At 37.1% G+C, this 20,547-nt stretch overlaps 1 protein-coding gene across 3 annotated transcripts in view; it reads left to right on the top strand.

The window, feature by feature from the left end:
* The window catches only part of CTNNA2 (catenin alpha 2), a 478,676-nt gene extending 459,091 nt beyond the window's left edge, over positions 1-19,585 (top strand). For all 3 annotated transcript variants that reach the window (XM_058024127.1, XM_058024126.1, XM_058024128.1), the window contains one exon: positions 18,414-19,585. In XM_058024127.1, coding sequence (XP_057880110.1) covers positions 18,414-18,701 — 288 coding nt within the window. In that variant the 3' untranslated portion in view covers positions 18,702-19,585. The remainder of the gene's footprint in view (positions 1-18,413) is intronic.
* The last annotated feature ends 962 nt before the right edge of the window (positions 19,586-20,547 follow it).

The raw sequence follows: 20,547 nt of genomic DNA on the forward strand, positions 1-20,547 counted from the left end.
ACATTTCCATTGTCAAAAAGTTAGAGAAGTTACAGCTTTACTCAGTGTCAGGTGGGATGTTCCATATTTCATCATTCCTTTACTCTGACAGGTAATGTACAAAAAGGATTTTCCCCCTTATCCATCATGCTGATGCCCCAGAGCAGCTGGCCCTCTTTGGGTCAGAGGTGTGTCTGTGTAAAGCTCTCAGACTTTTATGAAATGTGTCACTTTGGCATTTTTACATGGCCTTTTCCAGCTTTCTTTCCAATTCCTTACAATCCATCCTTTTTTACCTTCTGTGTCTGTGCCAGTCTGGGTGATGCTTCTGCAGGGTTGATTTTTCAAACTCCCCAGACAGCACCCAGAGGTACTTTTGTGGTGCCTGCCTTTCCCACCACGTGTTCATCCTTTCGAGCAAGAAAGAAAGAACATTGGGATTTTTTCCATCAGATCTTTGATGTCAGGCTAAACATGGACCCCTACTTTAAGCTGATTTCTGGTGCTGGGTGCAAGTGATTAAATCAATTACTTGACCAGCATTTATATATTTTTCTTATGTTGCTAGGCTTAACTTACATCCCTTAAGAAAATATTTGATATTAAAATTTTCATTTACTGTCTCTTTGCATTTCCATGCATTCATTTAATAATCTTGTGTTCCTTGAAACATTTGGAAGATATATGCACTTTCTTGAATGTATATACTTTTTAAAATAATTTCATGAGGTGTATTCTTTCTCTGCTTTTATTCAGTAATGTGTTTAGGTCTATGTGCACAGCTCTTAACTTTGTTCTTCACTTTATATTCTCTTTATCAGCCACAGATATCTCACTAAGTAGGTCAAAACAAGATTTCAGATTTAAGTAGTATTAGCCCCAAAATACCATCTGGGGTATAATCTGCCACCCAATCTATTGAACTGTTTATATCACATTATTGGAATTTTCCATATTTCTTCTCTTTTTACTGGAGAATGTCCTTTGCCATACTCAGTCTTCCAGGATTTAATTCTGCTTTTTCCATATGTTTCATCCCAGTAAAAGACAATTTACGTCTTTATCTCTCTAAACTCTCTCTTTACAAGATCTTAGAACTGCTGCTACATGTGTAATTTTTCTGATATTTAAGGTTATATCCTCTGAACATCCTTCTCTTTATCAGATGGAGCAACCTCACATAGACTCCATCAGGACTGGTGGCCATAGGAGTTTGAAATATGTTCCTACTTTATTTGGCAAAAACAACTGTGGTGCAGAAGTCAAGCCGTAGGTTACCTAAGTTATGAATTCACTGAATACTACTTGGTACTTTTTACCATAAAAGCCTTTAAAAATTGGATTTTTCTTTTCTCTTTATCAGGCCATTAAACATAAATATTAATAAGGAGTCAATGCAATACAGGGGACCAGAGGAGGTTTTCCTCCTGTCTTCAAAACATGCAAATAGTTTGTAATCAAAAGATGATGTACAGAGAAAACAGTTAAATTATGAACAGCACTGTCACATTTAGCATTCCTCAGCTGCAGCCTAGTTTTGCATTGTGTTCCTGCAGTTACATCTCATCTCTAACAGCCACAATAACTCTTCATTTCGCCCACTGGGCACCCATTTTTGTTGAGTTTTTAATCCCACAAACGCACTGCTTTAAAGCAACATCTGCAGATACTGCAGGATAACCACGATGATAAAAGTTTTGAAGGTTAAGAAGGAAAATGCTTGACTCTGTTGTCAGGTGGAGTGACTGGTGCTAGACATGAGTCACACACTTCCTTTTTTCAGTCAGAGAAAGGAGGGAAAAACAAAGAACACACTGACAGAGCAGAGAATGCACGTTAATCATTATTAAGACAGAAATACTAATCATTATTAGATTATAATTCACATGAACCTTGTAGCACCAAAAAGCCTGAGGGAAAGCATCAATATTAACTCTATGTGCTTATAATACATACCCTCAAAAGACATTTAGGGAGTATTTATTTTTCCTCTTCCAAAAGGCAGGCTCTTACACTAGCAGTCTTTACTGGCACTGAATAAGTCCCCCATTCTCTAACCAGTTTTATTTAATGGAGTTAGGTGTAGCAGCAGTAAAAAAATACACTATTTTTCAATTTTAGTCTACAGCTAAGTTATTAAGAAAATCCCAGTGGATAATATAAGCAATTATATTTACTCCCAAACCTGCTTTTCAAGAATTTGGATGATAAAAATATAATTTACAATAAAGTAGACTGAATATCCCATTTTAAGTCCTCCAGTATCAGTCCTTGGGATGTTGTTTGAAAAAAAAAAAAAAGTGTCTCAGCCTGTATGGCTGTCATTGTCTAAAAATGTGTATTTTTAAAAACATCACCTCTTTGCAATTTTATTGCTATTTTCTGGAACTTGAAAGTGTGCTCTGTAAATAAATATATGCCCAGAATTTTTATACTTCTCTCACTTGTTCTTTCAGCACAGTTTGTCAGTTCTCATTTTCAGTGCAAGAAAACCATACTTCTGTTCCTGCCCTCCCTCATGCGTTGGTGTGGGAGGCCCAACCCTCTGGATTACTCTACTCAAGGGTCAATCCACAGGTGTGAATTGGATGTTTATCCCACATGGGGCAACACAAGTATAATTCCTGTTGCAATCACTGAAATTTTAGCTGCTTGCACTGGTGTGGATGGTTTTGTGCAGTTTGGCTGTACAAAACCACACATGAAACAAGGAATCTATCGACCAAATTCATGCCCGATCTGATGTCAGCCGGCATTTAATTGGGATAGAGCTTTCTGTCCTCACTGGTTGTCATTAAAAGGTGCCAAAAAAGTCCCCCTTTTGAATGAGCAAGGCCTGTGCTGTGGGAAGGAGTGAGAGGAACCCCAGCCAGTGGGGTTGCTCATCGTGGAGGAGGCCCTGTGTCCTTGGCCAAGCATAGCTCCTTCAGCACACGTTCCCTCTCTCCTCGCTCTACGCTACGGCACAATATTTCTCTTGCTCTCTCTCTCACTATCTCTTTTCTGTATCTCTCGGAAATCAGACTGGAGTTCAGAGCACTTTCACTACCTTTTATGAGGTAGAGTGTGATGTCATAGATGGGGGCAGGGCTAGTCAACTTTCCACCCACCCACCCACCTGTGCTGAGGGAGCTACGCTTGAGACGGGAAGCGGTGACTCCTCAACGGTGAGTAACCTCCTGTCTCATCTTTGTCTCTGCAGCTCTGGGGGTGGAGGGAAGACACATGAGAATGGGGGATTTGTTTGATAGTTTCTCTTTTTTTTTAATTTTAATTAACCACAGGACTCACAGAGTTAATTGCATGTGTTGTCTCAGCCACCTGTGGAGAAGCGTTTCCTCCCTGTCCAGAAGTCCCAGAGTTAAATTCACCTGCAAAGCAATTTCCCTGCACAGGTGGTCCATTGGCTGATGGTTAAACTGATCCTTCAGTGTTTTTCTTGCCCTGTGCAAAGGCAGCCTCTGGTCCCCTTGAACTCAGTTGCTGAACTTCCATTAATTTAATTACAGTATTTAATTATGGTGCTGGGCCATAATTTTCCTGAAGTTCTTTATGATTAAAGATAGATGGTGTTATTTATATATTTATCATTATTTACTGTGGATAATGGCTGTTTATATGGGACAGGATTTCTTTTTTTTTTTTAATATTCTCTATTACTGATTTTATTCACTTTATCCGGAATATATATGAAGGTGTGTATTGACAATAAGCCAATTATAAAACTTTTTTCATAGATGAAATAAAATTCAAAGGTAAATTGTGGAAGACATAACATTAAGCAGAAAACCCAGAAGAGATGTAACTCAGGCTTAGCCTTTGAAATTATAAATCAAAGCATTTGATTTTTTTTTTTTCTTTGATAAGAACTTGAGATGGGCAGGGATGCTGCTGACTGAATTTCTTGGTGTGTTTTTTGTCTCACTACCTAAATGTTACAATTTTACTTTAAAGCATTGTCTTGTTACCCATTTCCCTCAGCCCCAAGTATTACTGCTTCACTGTTTTAATATCCCTCAGCATATTAAAAAAGACAAGATGGACTACGAAGATCTTCCTTTCTTGTTCTGCCTCCTGGGTTTCTATTAAAGCTGTCAAGATGTCAGAGCTCTCATACTAAAGGGCAGAAGAAGGATCATATGAAGATTCTGGGGGGCCCTAGGGATACTGCAAATCTTGCTGTTCTTGCTCATTTAAAGCTCTTTACCAGCTTTGTGTGGGGTCTGGTCATACCCCAGTGAGAGGCACTAAAAGGCAGCACCGTGTCCTGGATAAATCACAGGAGGAGAGTGCAGCCCCAGCATTTTCAGCAGAGGGGGTTCATAGGCTGATTGGTGAAATACTTTTATTTTCAGGTGACTGGGTGGCTGTGAGCCATTGGGTGAGGGTGCAGACCATTTCATCTTCTGGTCAGTGGCATTGCTGGGAATTGGTCCATAGTGATGCACAGATATTCCTCCCTGATGACTCAGGGATGCTCTTTGTATCCAGGGACAGGACAGCTAAATGGAGTTCAGGGAGGGTAAGAGTCTTGTTTATAAAGCTACCTACCAAACCTTTCACAAATGCTTGTTTCCCTCCCTGTCAAAGAGAAAAAATAATGACAAAGAATATAAAAATGTCTCCCTGACAGGCTTTTCTAGCTTTGAATAATGTGCACAAGGTGTTTTATTACTACTGCTTATTCCTTTAGCAAACCAGACACTGAAATCTTCAAATCTTCCTTTGCAAAGCCATGAACTTGCCTGGCAAATTTAGCTTCCCCAGCAAACTTTAATCTTTTCAGGAAAGTAAAAGGAAAGAACAGGTTAGTCAATCTCTAATGTTTCACTGGGAAAACTTCATGGGAATTGCTGCTCTTAAAGATGATTTGAAGTTTGTTCTTTTCAGAGGCAAATGCTTGGAGGTAAAATTTAATTTAGATCCTAAGCACATCCTTTGCTGATGAGTTTATCAAATTGCCTTCTCACATAATTATTCCTGCATAATGCAGGAGACTTCAGTTTTTGCACAGAATTGATAAAACACAAAGAGCAACTGTACAGTGCCCTAATCTCACTTGAATGATACAAAAGCATTTTGGTGGCATGGAGAAGCTCTTTTTAAGACCGGTGTAATTATTGGGAAAAGAAAGTCAGAATTGGTGTCATTCAGTAAGGATGGTGAATTAGAGACAGTGATCAGCTCTGAGGGGATATCAGTGGAATAGAGATGTCACTGGATTACTTTGAATCCAGAGAAATTTGCATTCTAAAGTTGTCTTGTAAGATGAGCAAATTAGCAGTTGGCTGACTTCTGTGTAGTGGGGAGTTTGAAGAGGGGAAGATATTCCAAATTACACGAACTGTTGCAATAATTAACCTGAAATCTGTCTGTGCCAATTCTAGTAACAAATTTTGGTCCAGGTAACCCCAGGCTGTGAGTTTGGCTGAATAGCTTAACTTTGGGAGAATAAATAAACTCATGTTACATTTACTGAGCTAATTCCCCTGTTAAATTATTTTACCGGCAGCTATGATTTAAAAAAAAATATTAAAATGTCCAAAGTGCACAGATTCCTACATTTACAGCCTTGGCTTAAATGTGTGCTCACTAAATTATGAAGTTTGTTTAATATTATTTACATGTACATTACATTAAATTAAAATGTTATAAGGCCTAGATTTCAGCTGATTTTATTTAGTGTTTAATATGAAAACTTTTAAATCAAATATCTGAGAAATTTCTTCCAATTCATGCTAATTCGAGTGAGTTAAATCTTCATGAATTATTAGCAAACTGAAAGTTAATTTTTGATGCATCATTCTTAAAAAATTTATACTTGCAAGCACGTTGTGTAAAATGATCTCAAAACAAACCCAATATAACAACTAGTCTATTTACACCTATATATTTAAGGAGATCAGCATTTAGATGAAAGATATATTCCTCAGCCAGAATGGCAAAAGGTGAGCAATAGTTTAATGATATGAGATCATCTACAGGGATCAAGCATTTTTTTCAGTACGATTAAAGCAGCTATTTGAAATTCCCAATTTTTCTCTGTTTGCCAGGCTTGGTTTATCTTACAAGCTGAATTAAAACTTGGTGGGTTGGTTCTTACCTTCTTTTTCTCTGTGAGAAGTGAGGGAGAGCTGTGAAATGCTCCATCTGTTCCCAAACCATGTCAGCTGGCACGGAGATGCTTCTCCCCCTGCCCTCTCTTCCTGCAGTTTTGGGCTGGTTTAGCACCATTGCCTCAACACAAATCGTGTGGATTTAATCTTGTTTCAGCAGAAGTCACAGTGACAGTGCACAGCATTCTGGAGGACTCCTCATGTTGATTTGAGCCCTTTTAAACCTCAACCTCATCTTGTTTGAATTTACAACACAAATTTACACACATTTACACTTGAATTGGGTGTGGTGATGGAGGAAACCAGGACTGCCTCAACACCCTGGACATTCTGATCCTGGGATAATTGCACTCAAAGACAATAAATAATGATTCTCTTTAATCAGTGATCCCTTGGATTTTTATCAGTCCCATCTAAATGTCTCAAAGCAAACACATTGTGTACCCTGGTAAAACTGAAAACAGGAATAAATATTGTCATTATTTCCCTTCTACAAATAATGCTGAGCCACGCTCGAGGCAGAAAGGATCTATAGAATCATGATAGGTTTCAAACAATACATACTCCTTCATGATGTAATGGTTTTGGTTTGTTAATTTAAGGTTTTTTGAATTTGGAGATCTCTTAATTAATGTCTTGATGAGTGTGGTGGGTTTTAGTGTTGGTTAATTACTTATGTAGTTATTTCTATTTGAGAGATAGCTAAAGTAGGTTTAAAATTTTAAAATCGTATAAAGAAAATTTTATTAATAGTGACTAAAAGAAAAAAGTAGTGAGAATTAAAATATTTTTTTAGAATACTTCTTTTTTCTTTATAACATTTTTTCTATTTAAAATGTAAAAAAAACAAAGCTTAAAACTTTTATTTAGTTTACTATTTTTAAAATAGTATACTACTAAAATACTTAGTTAATGTTCAAGACCAGTGTTTCTCTGCCTTGCATTTGATATTCCAATTTCCACTTTGGATGGCCAAATTAAAATAACACCAAAACCAACAAAACAACCCCCAAAAAACAAGTGAACCGCAAATACTGCCATCTCCCCCCCCAAAAAAACAGGAGAAAGTTAAGTTAAGTTCACCCAAGTTAAGTATGTTTTGAAAAAGAGAATTAGAAAGAAATCCTGCAGTAACAGTGGGAGGCTGCCCCACTCAAGCTGTGCATAAAGATGAGAGGAGGTCTCTGGTGTGATGGAAACTGATTATTTTATTATTCAGAAAGATTTTAATTGAATTATGAAGAGGTTTTTGCTCTCATCTCTATTGCTGTGTGGATAGTGACTCATCTAGCCAAGTGTAAACATCTGCATCTGAGATTTTCACTCCAGCCTTCCTTGGTGTGGAACTCAAGAGCCATTTCCAGAGGGCAGAGATTCTTATTCCACGTAGACACTGACAGCTGCCTAGATTGGTAATACCTTAAAAAATAAGCAGGTGAATAAACTGTGTGTACAGAGTAAGAAAGTTTAGCCTTAGGCTTCTTTTGAGGGTTTATATTGATATGGAAGTGAATTCAACTTTCTGTGAACTGAGCTGATGCCTAATTTTTTCCTGAACAGAAATGTTCAAATTGCTTATTAAGGAGCATTTTTCTACGTAAATTTTCTGTCTTGGTCCCCTGATCTCTTTGGGTTCTGGACGTTGGAAAGATTTGTATGTCTTGCAGTTTGTGGTTTTTGCCCATTTGACACTTTTGGGGACCAAAAGAGAATTAAGAAAAACAGTCACAAAAACATCCATTAAATTGTTTGAATTCTTGGACCACTAGGCCAAATCCAAGGACAGCTATTTTTTCTTTGCAGATGTTGAGCACCTGCCTAGATTCACTGTATTATTTTTAGGATTCTATTGCAATTTAAGTTCTCTAAACTGAGTTTTAAAGGTGAGATGCTCTGGCCTATCTCTGTAAAGAAAGAACCCATTTCTTCTTCACCAAGCAGAAAATGAATCTGAAACCTTTTGGTCCAGAATCTGGAATTAGGTAGATGAGGTGCAAGACTCAATTTGTGGAAATGAGAACTCTGAACACTTTGACTCAGTCACCAAACACACCAAATCAATGGATTTTAGGAACAGCCCTGTTTTTCCTGCTTTCATTCCAAGGGAAATTGCTCAATGAGAGGCATCTGAAAAAATTCTGGGCCTTCAAGTGACACCAGCCATTACTAATATTTAAAGACACGCAGTTTGAATTTTTCTGATGCCAACTAAGTGCATCAGTCAAGTATGTGGCTAATCATGATTAATGTAAACTATTTAAATAAGAAATTTATATGAAAAAAGCCTCTGCAAATGCCTTTTCATTTCACCATACTTCTGAAGTCTATACCTTCATCTCCTTTATGTAAATTCTGGATTATCTGGAGATGTGGCTGAATTAATTTGTTTTGTGGAGGGATGGTTGTCCTGAGGTGCAAAGCACAGGAATCATTTGGATTATTTGAGCCATTGAGGGTATCAGTACCTCTGCATTTGTTACTGAGGGAAAATGCTGCCTGAAATACAGAACTGCAAAGGAAAAGAGACTCCAGGAAAATCTGTAATCCCTAACACAAGTACTTTCTGAAGAGAGTCATACTGGACTTCAGCAATTTCAGTGAGCTATTAAAAATTTGTCAAAAAAAGATTTTTTTTCCCCTTCTTTTCTACAATTGCTCTTTTTTTTCCCCCCATTTGGATAGGACAACTGCTCTTTTAGCAGTGAAAATGAGATTGCCAACATCATCTGCACAGATCATAAATACATTTGCATGTGTACAAAGAAGGCTCAGAGGAAATATTGTTGCCTGCCATTGCCTCTGAGGAGGGTTTGGAAGAACCAGATCCAGACCTGGCAGAGTTGCATGGACATCGGGACAGGAAAAACAGTAAAAAAAAGTTTTCACATGGGAAATACTAATTAGAGATAAGGTAAAAATGTTTTAACTGGAGGCTAGTGAAATTCAAGTGCAGGGTGGAGTTCTGTAGCCCAGAGATGTGAGATTATCCATCCTTGGACATACCTGAATTTCAGCAAAATCCAGAACAACCTCATGTAATTCAAATTTTCAACAGGACATTGCACTAGATGACCTCAAAAGGTTCTTTTCATCCTTAAAGTATATTTGCATAATGAAACATGAGTAATAAAAATGAGCTCTTAGAATTCAGAGCAAGATTTTATTCATTCCAATTTATTCTCAATTTGCTGTCATCTTTACTTGTTCTTTCCCTGTGAATTGCAATGGCCTTTACAAATGTTTTTGTTCTGTTCTGGTTTCATTTGCTTGCACTAAGAACAGGTAATTACTACCTGTTTTAATGGTTTTTAATGACATTTAGTGTTAGCTAAAGTTAAAAATGTAATGAACAGATGCATTTACAAATTGTTTGTTCAGTAATTGACCAGGGGAAAAAAATCCTTCTAGTGGGGAACTCTCATTACTTACTGCATGTTGTTTAACCATTGATTGACTTGGCCAAATAAATAGAACAATTAACAATTAATAATTTATTTGGTATAAAATTGTAGAATTTCCATTTAAATGTTTTGTTATATATGATTAAGCCATCTCTGTCTGACTGAAATAGAGATTCCCCTTGAAGACTTTGGTGGAGTTTTGATTTTTTTTTCTTTTATTTTTTTAAATTTCTTTGCACACTGTTGTAAAGTCCTAGAGAGTGCCCAGGGAACCAAACAGAGAAAGGAATGTTTTCACTGGTTGAGTTGATCAACACTGGAAGGACCCTCAGCTCCAAGGGAGTAAAATCCTTTTAGCACCTCAAAAATGGTCAATATCTCAAATGGCTGAAACCTTTGTCTGCTTCTACAAGACGTAAAATACAAATGAAAAACAACAGGCAAACTTTAGTAAGGAAGGAGTAGTTGTCCTGGTATCATCTTCCATTATACAACTAGATTTTATTTTATTTATTCTGATGTGTTTGATGCATTGTTTCCAAGCTTTTTCCTGAGAAAAAACAGCTGTGCCCATGGAGCACTTATCTTCAAAGTGTCCCTGTGCTGACCTGGCAATCATGATTTTAGAGATAGAAAAGGAGCTGGAGGAGCAGATTTGCCTCAAAAACTGGCAGATCCTCACTGCTGAAGATGTGGAGATAAATCACATACAGATATCAGTCTGACACTGGTACAAATTAAAAAAGAATTTGGGGAAATAGCACATTTCTCAGCATTGTAGTCTTAAGTCCTGCTTGGTGCTGCTTTTCATTTTGTTTTCTTTGAGACAGAATCAGGAGGAATAGCAGGAGATAACACATTTACTCATGTAAAGCATAGAGTCTTTCTGTGTTTTATTGATTTCTTTTGTATCCAAAGTCTCCTGCATTTTATCACTGAGTACAATTTCCAGGCATCCAGACATGATTTGGACTCATTTCAGGTAAGAGTGTTAGAAAGAAAGGTTTTTTTTCTTTTTATTGTACCTGTTCTGTAGATAAAGAACAAAAAGATTTGCTCCTTAAACTCAGATTGAAAGAGCATTAGATTATTTTGGGCTTTTAAAATATATTTCTATCTTCAAATTACAAGTCAGAACTCCAGTTGGGAGCAGGGAGATCTAGCACAGATTAGTCAGAGATCATTTATTTCCTCTTTTTGTTCAGATTTAGCTGCAATTGGATATGTAATGGAAATGTGTACTGATGTTTTTGACAGAGACCTGCCCTTGCTTTTCTGTGACCTCAGGTTCAGACCATGTTGTGTCTTGGGTAGACTTCAAGCATGAGAATCCCTGTGTAAATTGGTGTAAATTGCTTTGTTATTGGGCTTGATACTGAGTTTTAACAGACTTCCTACTCTTAATTTTCTTCAGGAATCCTCAAGGCAATATAAAAAATTTAGTTATAGCTGGAGTTTGCCTCTCCCATCAGATAGAGTTTGGACTTCATCTTGCTGCAGACTTTTTATCTTGTTGAACATTAGGTTTAAATCAGTCATACAAAATTCTATTTCCTGTTAAATCACCCAAAGGCTCAGAGAAAATTCCATGGGGCAGAATTTTGAGGTTGTAAATGTGGTTGTGCCAAGTTTGCTTCGGGGAGCGTTGGAGTTGTGACGGTCATTGGACACTCCTGCTCTTTGTGCAGGACATTCCACCCTTGCCATCTTCCTCCAGACATTCCTTCTCTGCAGAATGAGGAAGATTTGGAAGAAAAATGTTATAAATCATCCTGGCAGGAGACTCATTCCCTTGTTTCTCAGTTGTGAGTTGATGTAGAAAGTGTTTCATCCTCTACATTCATCCTTAGCAAAGAGAACGTGTGATGTAAACAACCAAATTTTCTGTCCCCATCTACAAAACTCCTTTAGCTTTATTCACTGAGGATTTCTTCCTTGTCCTCTATAGTGTTTTTCCAGATATTTTGGCACGCAGATTGTTGTGAAATGCTTTAATTCAGCAGCAGACTCTGAAAGCTCTGAGACAGTGCTGTAGCAGGAAAAAGACTGCTAAAGCAATTGAATTTTAAAAATTCAATGCTGTATAGGATTGCTTTTCCTTACAGAGGTTCTGGTGAGTGGTAAGAATTGTGGTACTGGTTTGGCAGCTTTTTTCTCCTGTGAAATGGCAGATAATGAGTAGAAAAAGAAAATTAAATGTTTCTGAGAGATTTTGTTGTGGGTCAAAATAATTTCCCCCATTAAATTCTGAAATGAATGCAGCAAGATATTAATTAAATGTTAAATACTGAGGAAATAACCTATGTTATATTTGGTAACTAGATGAATTATTGTAATTTTTTTCATAACAATAGTATTGGAGAAATAATTTGTTCACTGTAAATGCATTTGTTAAAAAAAAATAGTATCTATGAAAAATTCAATAATGTGTTTTCCACCTTTGAGACCTGCAGGCTAGAGAGACACTAGCAATAATTATTTTCCAGAAAAATAATTAGCTAATTAGGTAATTAGTTAACTTTCAGGTGTTTCCTATTGTCTTTTTGTCATTTCACCATTTCAGTTGTTAAAATATGAGCTTTCCCATTAATTGTTCTTCTCAAAGCAAATGAATTAGGATATCATTTTGCCATTTATCCTTTTGCTTCTGAAATACTAAAACATTTAGTTGGAATAAGTAAAGCAAATGTAGAAATGCATCTCTATTATGGCTGTTTACCTTTTACTGGGAATGTCAGTTCTGGGAGTATTTTTATTTGCTTTTGCTTTTGCAAATTAGCGTACAGCAGTTGATAATGTGTTTTAAAGTGAGTATAGTCCATAGAAGACAGAAGATATCCACAGTTATTGCTGTATTTTTGTGCTTTCTGCTGTCCTTGGATGTGGCAGCCTTTGTTTAATACAACCAAATGGGCTGGGGAATCCCCTGGGTTTTTTACCTTTAATTGAAAAAATGCAGATGAGGGTGGTTATTCAGTGGATTGGGCACCTATAAAACACAACTATCCCCAGAATGAATTAAATATTCATCATGTGTAAAGGAGTGAGTTAATTGCAGTCAAATGTGAAAACAAATAGCTAGGAAAGGACAAGTACAATACAATTTTCTCTGTGTGGCTACAGATCCATTTTTAACATTATTATGAGCACATTGCTTTCCAGACAAAGACTTCTTTTGAGAGAGAGGGAGGTTTTCAAGTATTTAGGATAGTTTTCTCCAAATGGACTGCAGCTAGCAGGAGCCCTGTGAGATTTTGAAGTGCCCGACTGAAACAGCCCCTCGTGGTGCTGATAAAGAGCAGATGTCTCCTTCCAAAGGGAAGGGAGCATCTGAACAGCAAACAGGCCATTCTTGCATTGGCTCTCTCTAACAGGCTCATGTTTTATGCATGAAATCTGCCACAGAAATGTAAGATATAATTTTATAAATAAGATCTTTTTCTGGCATAACTCTCACAGGTATGGATTTGCTGTTAAGCGCAGCTGAGAGGAAAATGTTCTGTTGCACAAGAATGCAAGCTGAGAAATCCATACTCCTGATTTGCCATCCAGGTTCATAATTGCATAATTGTAGCCTTATTTTCTCTGAAGACTGTTGGCTGACCTTTGGGGTGGGATAAGAGCAACTGTACCTTGTCCAGAAAAGTGTGAATTTCATTTGGAAAGAAGAAAGAAGGAATTCACCCAGAATTCACAGAATCCTTAAGGGCTTGGCAGTGCATAAGTCACCTGCTAAAGGTGTACAAATCAAGTCTTATCCAAGAGTATTTGAGGAGCTACAGGTTTTATTTCAATGAGTAAAATAAATTATATTTTCTCCTCCCAATCTGTACGAAGTGAATCAGACAAACTTTATTTATCAGTAGCTCCTCATGCTAATTTTTTATTTTCCTACCTTTCAAGGTCAGTAGGGGCTGTTATCAGCCTTCCTGCATAACTGATGCCCAGGCTCCCTGAATTGATGTGCACTAAAAATGTCCACTAGTTAATACATATTAAGCAAAACCATCCAATATTGATTTTACAATTTCAAGAAATAGAATCAATCTTTCATGAGTTCTTTTGATTAATTAATATAACTGCTAAATAAATAATTTCAGGTAATTAATAACTAAAATGACCGGCTTCGCCTCTCAGCCTTTAAGTTTTGTTTTATCTTTGTCTCACTTTTGGAACTTGAAATATAATCAGCTTTGTTACCATGTACTTGCTGATTTCAGTCAGTGAAAACTCTTTTTTTTAGTCATTCACTTGAAAGTGGGAAAAAACAGAGCTGGCTGAGTCTTTCCCATTAAAGATGGTTTTTGTTACTGAGTTTTTTCAAGTTTTTACCCAGTTCCTCAATATTACTCTTGCATTGAGAAGAGGACTCAGTATCCCATGACTGTGGACAGACAATAAACTGAATGTGATAATTGGACCTATTTAATCATTCTCCTCCTTTTTGTGTACTCAAGGAGTGATTCCCTGGGATCCTGCAGAGAATAAAGTCCTTTATTGTGTAATTAGGTATCACCTGCTGTAGATCTGGCCAGAATTAAATCTACATTTGTGGCTTTTAGCAGCTAATTAGATATCAATATAATGACTTGACAGTTTCCCAGTTGTTATCGGCAAATTGCATCAAATGATTGACTTCCTTTCCAAGATTTTAGTAGGAATATTAATATTGTGAAGCATCCAAATGGTTTCTCCAAGACCCCACTGTGAAATTCACTGCTGATCACTGATATTTTAATTTTTGTGTGTGTATGTGTGAATATCTACTTCTGGAAACAGCTGCTGGAGAATCTGGAATCCTTCTGTGTGCGTGTCTTGTTAGTTTTGTGTCAACTGAGTTTTTAATCAAACTGTCATGTATTACTAAGCAAAAGACCTTTCAAAGATCCAATTATACCCACGGCACTATTTTAAGCAACTCAAAGTTTAATCATACCAAAATATGATGTAGGTCACTTTGAAAATATTTTAGCCCACACAACCCTTTGTTTACCACTAACTGCATTTCTTTCCTCTATTTTTGGAGTCTGCCACAGACATTGCATCATTTCATTTGGGAGTGCTGTCAGCTGAGCTGGCCTATAATTTCACAGGTCATTTTATTTTCATTGCTCAAATTTTTGGAGACTGGAAACTATCTACAATTCTTTTGATGTCTTCACCCTCTTTTCAAGGTTTATTAAAGCCAGCAGTAATAACATAAAATATTCTTAAACAAGCAGCACTTTTAAAACTACCCATTCTTTAGTTTTAAAGACTTACTTTTTGGAGTAAGTCTTACTTACTTATTGGAAGTACAGATTCCAATAAGTAATATGTACTTACTCATTGGAAATACAGATTGGTTTGGGGTTTTTTCTCAATTTCCCTTAATTTTTATGGATATTTATTATTATAAGTATGAAGACATCTCTGGAAGTTAGATTTTCTCCTTTCTAAAGCATAAATTATAATTCTTCCCCATTACAGCAGTGTGACAATGCAGGGAGAACATCTCTTTTCATTGCTTTACAGTTAAGGACAAAAATTTCCAGATTTATTCCCTCCAATTTCTTCAGCTATTTTGTTAGTGCAATTGCTGGTTATTTTACTTAGATTATGTGTAAAAGAAGTGAGAAATCTTGATTATTTCAAGATTCTGGAAAATTCTTCAAATAGCACAGGAAAATTGCAGAACAGCTGATAAGCAGCTCAAAAACTCCTCAAAACCTGAAGGATCTTTTCTAGGGGGAAGAAAACCCCGAAATTATATTCTTGGCAGATCTTTTCCAACCTTAATAATTCTAAGTTACCAGGTGCAGTGCAGTTATTCTTAGGTTCTTTATGAAATTTGAATTTTCCTCAGCATTTACTGAGTTTTGTGGGGCAGTCACCTAAGTTTATCATTTATGGTAGAGAGAATTTTTTTTTTTCCTAAAATCAGGCAAACATATTTTTAAAGAGGTCTAAGTAGCAGAACACCATTACTTCTTGCAGCAAGTCAAAGACTCTGTTGGCTGTTAGGGCCAAAATCCATCATTATATCTATAATTCTTTGGGTATTGCAGGGAGTAAAGGTTGCCTTCTGTACTGTGAAGTAATTTTCCTAGTGGTGCTTTTATTTGAGATGGTAATTTTCCTTCTTTTGATTTTTTTTTTAAATTAACATAACATTTGGAAAAAGTGCACAGGTTTCTGTGCCCAGATTTTGTAAGGAATTAACACACTTGATTCACTGCTGCCTCATTCCAGCTTTGTGTGGCAAAGCACAGCTTCAAGCTGGAGCAGCACAGTGGTGTGGGAAGATCTAAATGTTAATTGGGATGATGCTCATTCAGTTTAATTCTTCTTTGCTGAGCCGTAACACAAGCAAGGAGCTGGAGGCTGTAAGAAAATCATGGGAAGTGCTTAGGTGGCCAAATTGGATGCATGGAATGACCACCAGCAGATTTTGGAGAACACTCACAGCCTCTGGTGGGGTTTTATGTCTCTTTTCTGGTTCCAAGAGTTGGAAGTGTTTTGCAGGATAAGTGGATGTTAGGATTAAAGACTGAGTATCTGCATCTTAAAATGTGATTATTAATGGTGAAAACAGGGAGTTGCTATCTACTCTTAACAGCATATTGAAACTGAAGAGAGTTAAAATGGCATCAAAATACAAAACCTGGTTTCCAAAAAGGTGTCATTGCAGCCTGCATCTGATTGTGAAGAATGGGAGATTCTGCATGCCCTCATGACTACAGTCCATAAAATTACTGATTGCTGTGTTCAGAGGTGTAGCTTGAACTGTGTATGGGTTTAAACATCTAATTTTGGTGCCCCCTCATTTTAAAATGCTTTCTTTAATTATTCTGTTTCTTAATATATGTAAAACAGCTACTTGTAGTGTAAAATGTGAAGCTGTTGGAAACCTTCAGCAACCAGAATTCATTCAGGACTGTGCAATAGAGGCTGAATCCAGTCCGTTTATCCACACTGATTATGAAGTAAACGCTATTTGATGGTATCACTTTATATTCAATATCAATCCACCAGTGTTTCAAAAAGAATCATTTAACAATGAATAATGCTTGATTGTAGATCTCTGTAGTAAATTAGAATATCCTAATTTAATAGAGTGTGATCTGGTATTTGCCAACAAACATACAGATTGCCTTATAAATCATGCAGCAGTGTGGTTATAGAATAACACTAGACTGGATTATATTTCATTACTCCCTATTGAACAGTCATGTTTCTGCCATGTAATGTAATTTTCCATCTTTTAACTTCGTTTCTTTTACTAACAGAAATACAAATTAGTCCCAGGGAAAAATATTTACTTGGGGCAGGCAATTAACTGTGCATTTCAGGGAATGGCACCACGTGCGTGAATGTCATAAAAATGCTTTTTTCTTTGTTTTCACCTCACTGTATGTAGCTGTTTATGTGTTTGATGAACTATAATGAGTTTAAGGCCAGAGCACAGGAAATAAAACACCCCAGGTAAGTATAGATTAATGTGGTTTCAAATACAGGATTTCTGTAATGTCTATTTTTGTTCACATCAGTCACTGACCCTTCAGAAGGAGATTTCTCCTGAACTCTTCTGTTAATGATGCAAAATGCTTGAGGTGAAGTATGGTGTGGCTTTTGTTATTGCCCTGTGACTGTTTGTCCTGCTTACCTTGCTTAGCATTTATATTACACAGCCATGTGCTCCAAAATAGGGAGCAGGAAAGGTTTGGAGTGACACAGGCCATTTGTACTAATTAAAAATAGCTAAAAATTTACTGAACATGTGGGGTGGAATGAAAGAGGTAAATAAAGGTAATACTATATCCCATATCATTCCTACAGTCTGGGAAAGGCTTGAGTAAGCTTCCATGGTATATCTTTATCACAAAAAACATGTATTCCACTCTTGAGTATTTTAGGAAAGGGATAATTTAACATCATAAGTAGTAACCTGGCTTGCTACAGTCCTTAGGAGCATATTTTTAGGATTTATTACTTTCAGAATATCCACTTGGATCTGGCAAGTACCCGATTCACATTGTGGATCATTGAGGCATTGCCTTGGAAGTCCCCATTATATGTTGAAATCCTTTTGAACATTTTGGCCAGGGGTGTGTGCTTCCCTTCAGTGTGTGATGGAAGCTTGCTGACTGGAAGTCTCAGTGTTTTGAAGCTCAGCAAGTCCTTGAGGGCTCTTACATCCTGAGGACACCCAGGAACCTCAGGCAGGTTCGTGCATGGGAGAAGCACAAAGGCACAAAAAGCCTGGTAACCACAAAGTAACCACAAAGTTCCTTGAGACCAGGAGTAACTCACACATTGCAGGAGCTGCCAAAACCCGCAGTTAACTGTCTCATCTTTTCATTTCTGTAGGGGTTTCAGAAGCTCCTTTCATCTTTTCAGATGGGATTCTTTAACAAGCTCAGTGCTGGCCTCACACTGTTGCTGTAGACATCACTGGGGGTGTTATCCTGGGCTAACAGGAATAATTAGAACAAACTGGAACACTTGGGGAAAATCCCCGTTGACCTGTTTTGCAGCTGACGTGTAACAGTAAATTTTTAAAGGTTTAAGTAAGAAGTAAAGGGGGGTTTGTGAGAAAACAGAAAACTTCGTAAACTGTAGAAGAAGAATCAACAACCAAAAAACTCACAAACAGACAAAAAAAAGAAAACCCAGACAAGACAAGGTTTTCCTTTAGCTTATTAAAATTTTAATGTGAGGTACCACAGTCTTGTCTTTACTGTTCAGTGCATGATGTTGCCAGTGCTGGATACTCCCGGGTACCCTGAGGAAGTGGATTTGTTCCATCTTTAATGAGATCTGGGAGGATCCAGGCTCCAGTGAGGAAATGTCCCCGTGATCCAGCCGCGGAATGACCTTGCTGTATTTTGTTTTGGAGTAACCTTGCTATATTTCATTTTGTTTTCTGTTTTTGCAGCTGGACAGTGCCACTTCTCTCATCCAGGCAGCTAAAAACCTGATGAACGCTGTGGTCCTTACAGTGAAAGCATCATATGTGGCTTCTACTAAATACCAGAAGGTCTATGGCACTGCTGCAGTGAACTCTCCAGTTGTATCTTGGAAGATGAAGGCCCCCGAGAAGAAACCTCTAGTAAAGAGAGAAAAACCAGAAGAATATCAGACAAGAGTGAGGAGAGGGTCCCAGAAGAAACATATTTCCCCTGTACAGGCCTTAAGTGAATTTAAAGCTATGGATTCATTCTAAACCACTGAGCTTTACCAGGAGGGTTTTATATTCTTTTTTGTATGCGTACCTGCCGACTTGTGTGCGTCTGGCATGGGGTGGGGGGGACAAAGTGACAATTTGCATGCGACCTGAGACTCTATTCCAGTAAATAACTCTCTGCAGTGCCCAAAATTCAGGGCATTGCCTTCTGATGTTAAGTGGACTTAACTCCAAGCTTCCTTTTTAAACTAAATTATAGCATTAAATTGGCCAAAGAATTTGCGTCACGGGGTATACGTGTGGAATAAATGATAAATTCAAGTCTAAACCCCGAAATTTTTATGCATGCAAGAAACATTAGGTTGGCAGGTATATTAAGTGAAAAATAAAAAAAAAAAAAAAGGAATTGTAATGGTAGACCATAAAGCTTGTATTGCTTCTGTTGCAGTGCAAAAATGTACTAGCCAATATGCTTCAATGTGTGGCCCAATAATTAAATGATATAACTTTTAAGTCATCTTCATTATAGTATGTGAATTTTTAAAACAGATTCAAACTAATTCATCTTAAAAATGCTTCTTTTGAACCAGATTTTGTTCTTTATATTCCAGTAGTGTTATGACTGCTCACATTTCAATTAATCCCATTAATATGACCAGAGGTTTACTTTTGCCAATTGAATTCCTTATGGTGGAGTATGAAGCACAATATGGTGATTGACATTGCCTTTTATATTATGATTATTATTCTGATTATTATTATTATTATTATATTAGTAATAGAAGACCTGGTGGTGGAATGTTTAGAGACACGGAATCTGACAGTGTGAGAATTTAGAGGCAAATATGTAGGTGTAGCTTGGATTACAGGTATCTGACATACCATTGTAACCACTAACTCAATAAACTCATTTAACCTTGGAATCCTCAATCTGGCTCGTCTCCTTTAATGCACAGGAATGATGGTGGTCACAGGGGTCTGAGGATGAGGGAAGAGATGAGGATCTGACTCCATGTTTCAGAAGACTGATTTATTATTTTATGACATGTATTACATTAAAACTACACTAAAAGAATAGAAGAAAGGATTTCATCAGAAGTCTGGCTTAGAATAAGCAAGAATGATAACAAAGGTTTGTGTCTTGGACTCTCTGTCCGAGCCAGCTGACTGTGATTGGCCATTAATTAGAAACAACCACATGAGACCAATCACAGATGCACCTGTTGCATTCCACAGCAGCAGATAATCATTGGTTACATTTTGTTCCTGAGGCCTCCCAGCTTCTCAGAAGGAAAAATCCCCAGGAAAGGATTTTTCTTAAAAGATGTCTGTGACTCACAGGTATCTCCTGAATCATAGTTGATGTATAGAGTTACTAATTCTGCTTTGTGCTTCATTTCTTATTCTTAATTTTTGTGAATTTTCTCATTTTTTAATAACCAGAATAAGCCAAACATGGTCAGTGAGACAAAACCAGAGTTTAAATCTGAGACAGATTTAACCCTCTATACATATGAGACGTATGTGTCATGTGCCATGAAATTATTTGTTTAAATTCTAGACCACAGAACAATCATAAAGAGAATTCAATTTATTCACCTGTAAGTTTGGCACTTCACAACCTTGGAATCACCTATTTTGCCATGCTTTACAGACCTATACAAAGTCCACTGCACAAATACCTACTTTTATTCCCTTTTGACACCAACAGTTAGTTAATTACAGAGCCTGTTATTATCATTATCAAAAAGTCTGGGTGTATATATCAAAGAAAACAATGAGCATCTATTAATTTTCCTTGTAATTAGATAATCAAGTTAAGGGAACATTTGTGGCCTCACAGAGGATTTGAAGCACTGTGATAAACACTGAGCTCCAGCAATAG

This window comes from Melospiza georgiana, chromosome 5 (assembly GCF_028018845.1).
Source record: "Melospiza georgiana isolate bMelGeo1 chromosome 5, bMelGeo1.pri, whole genome shotgun sequence".
NCBI lineage: Eukaryota > Metazoa > Chordata > Aves > Passeriformes > Passerellidae > Melospiza > Melospiza georgiana.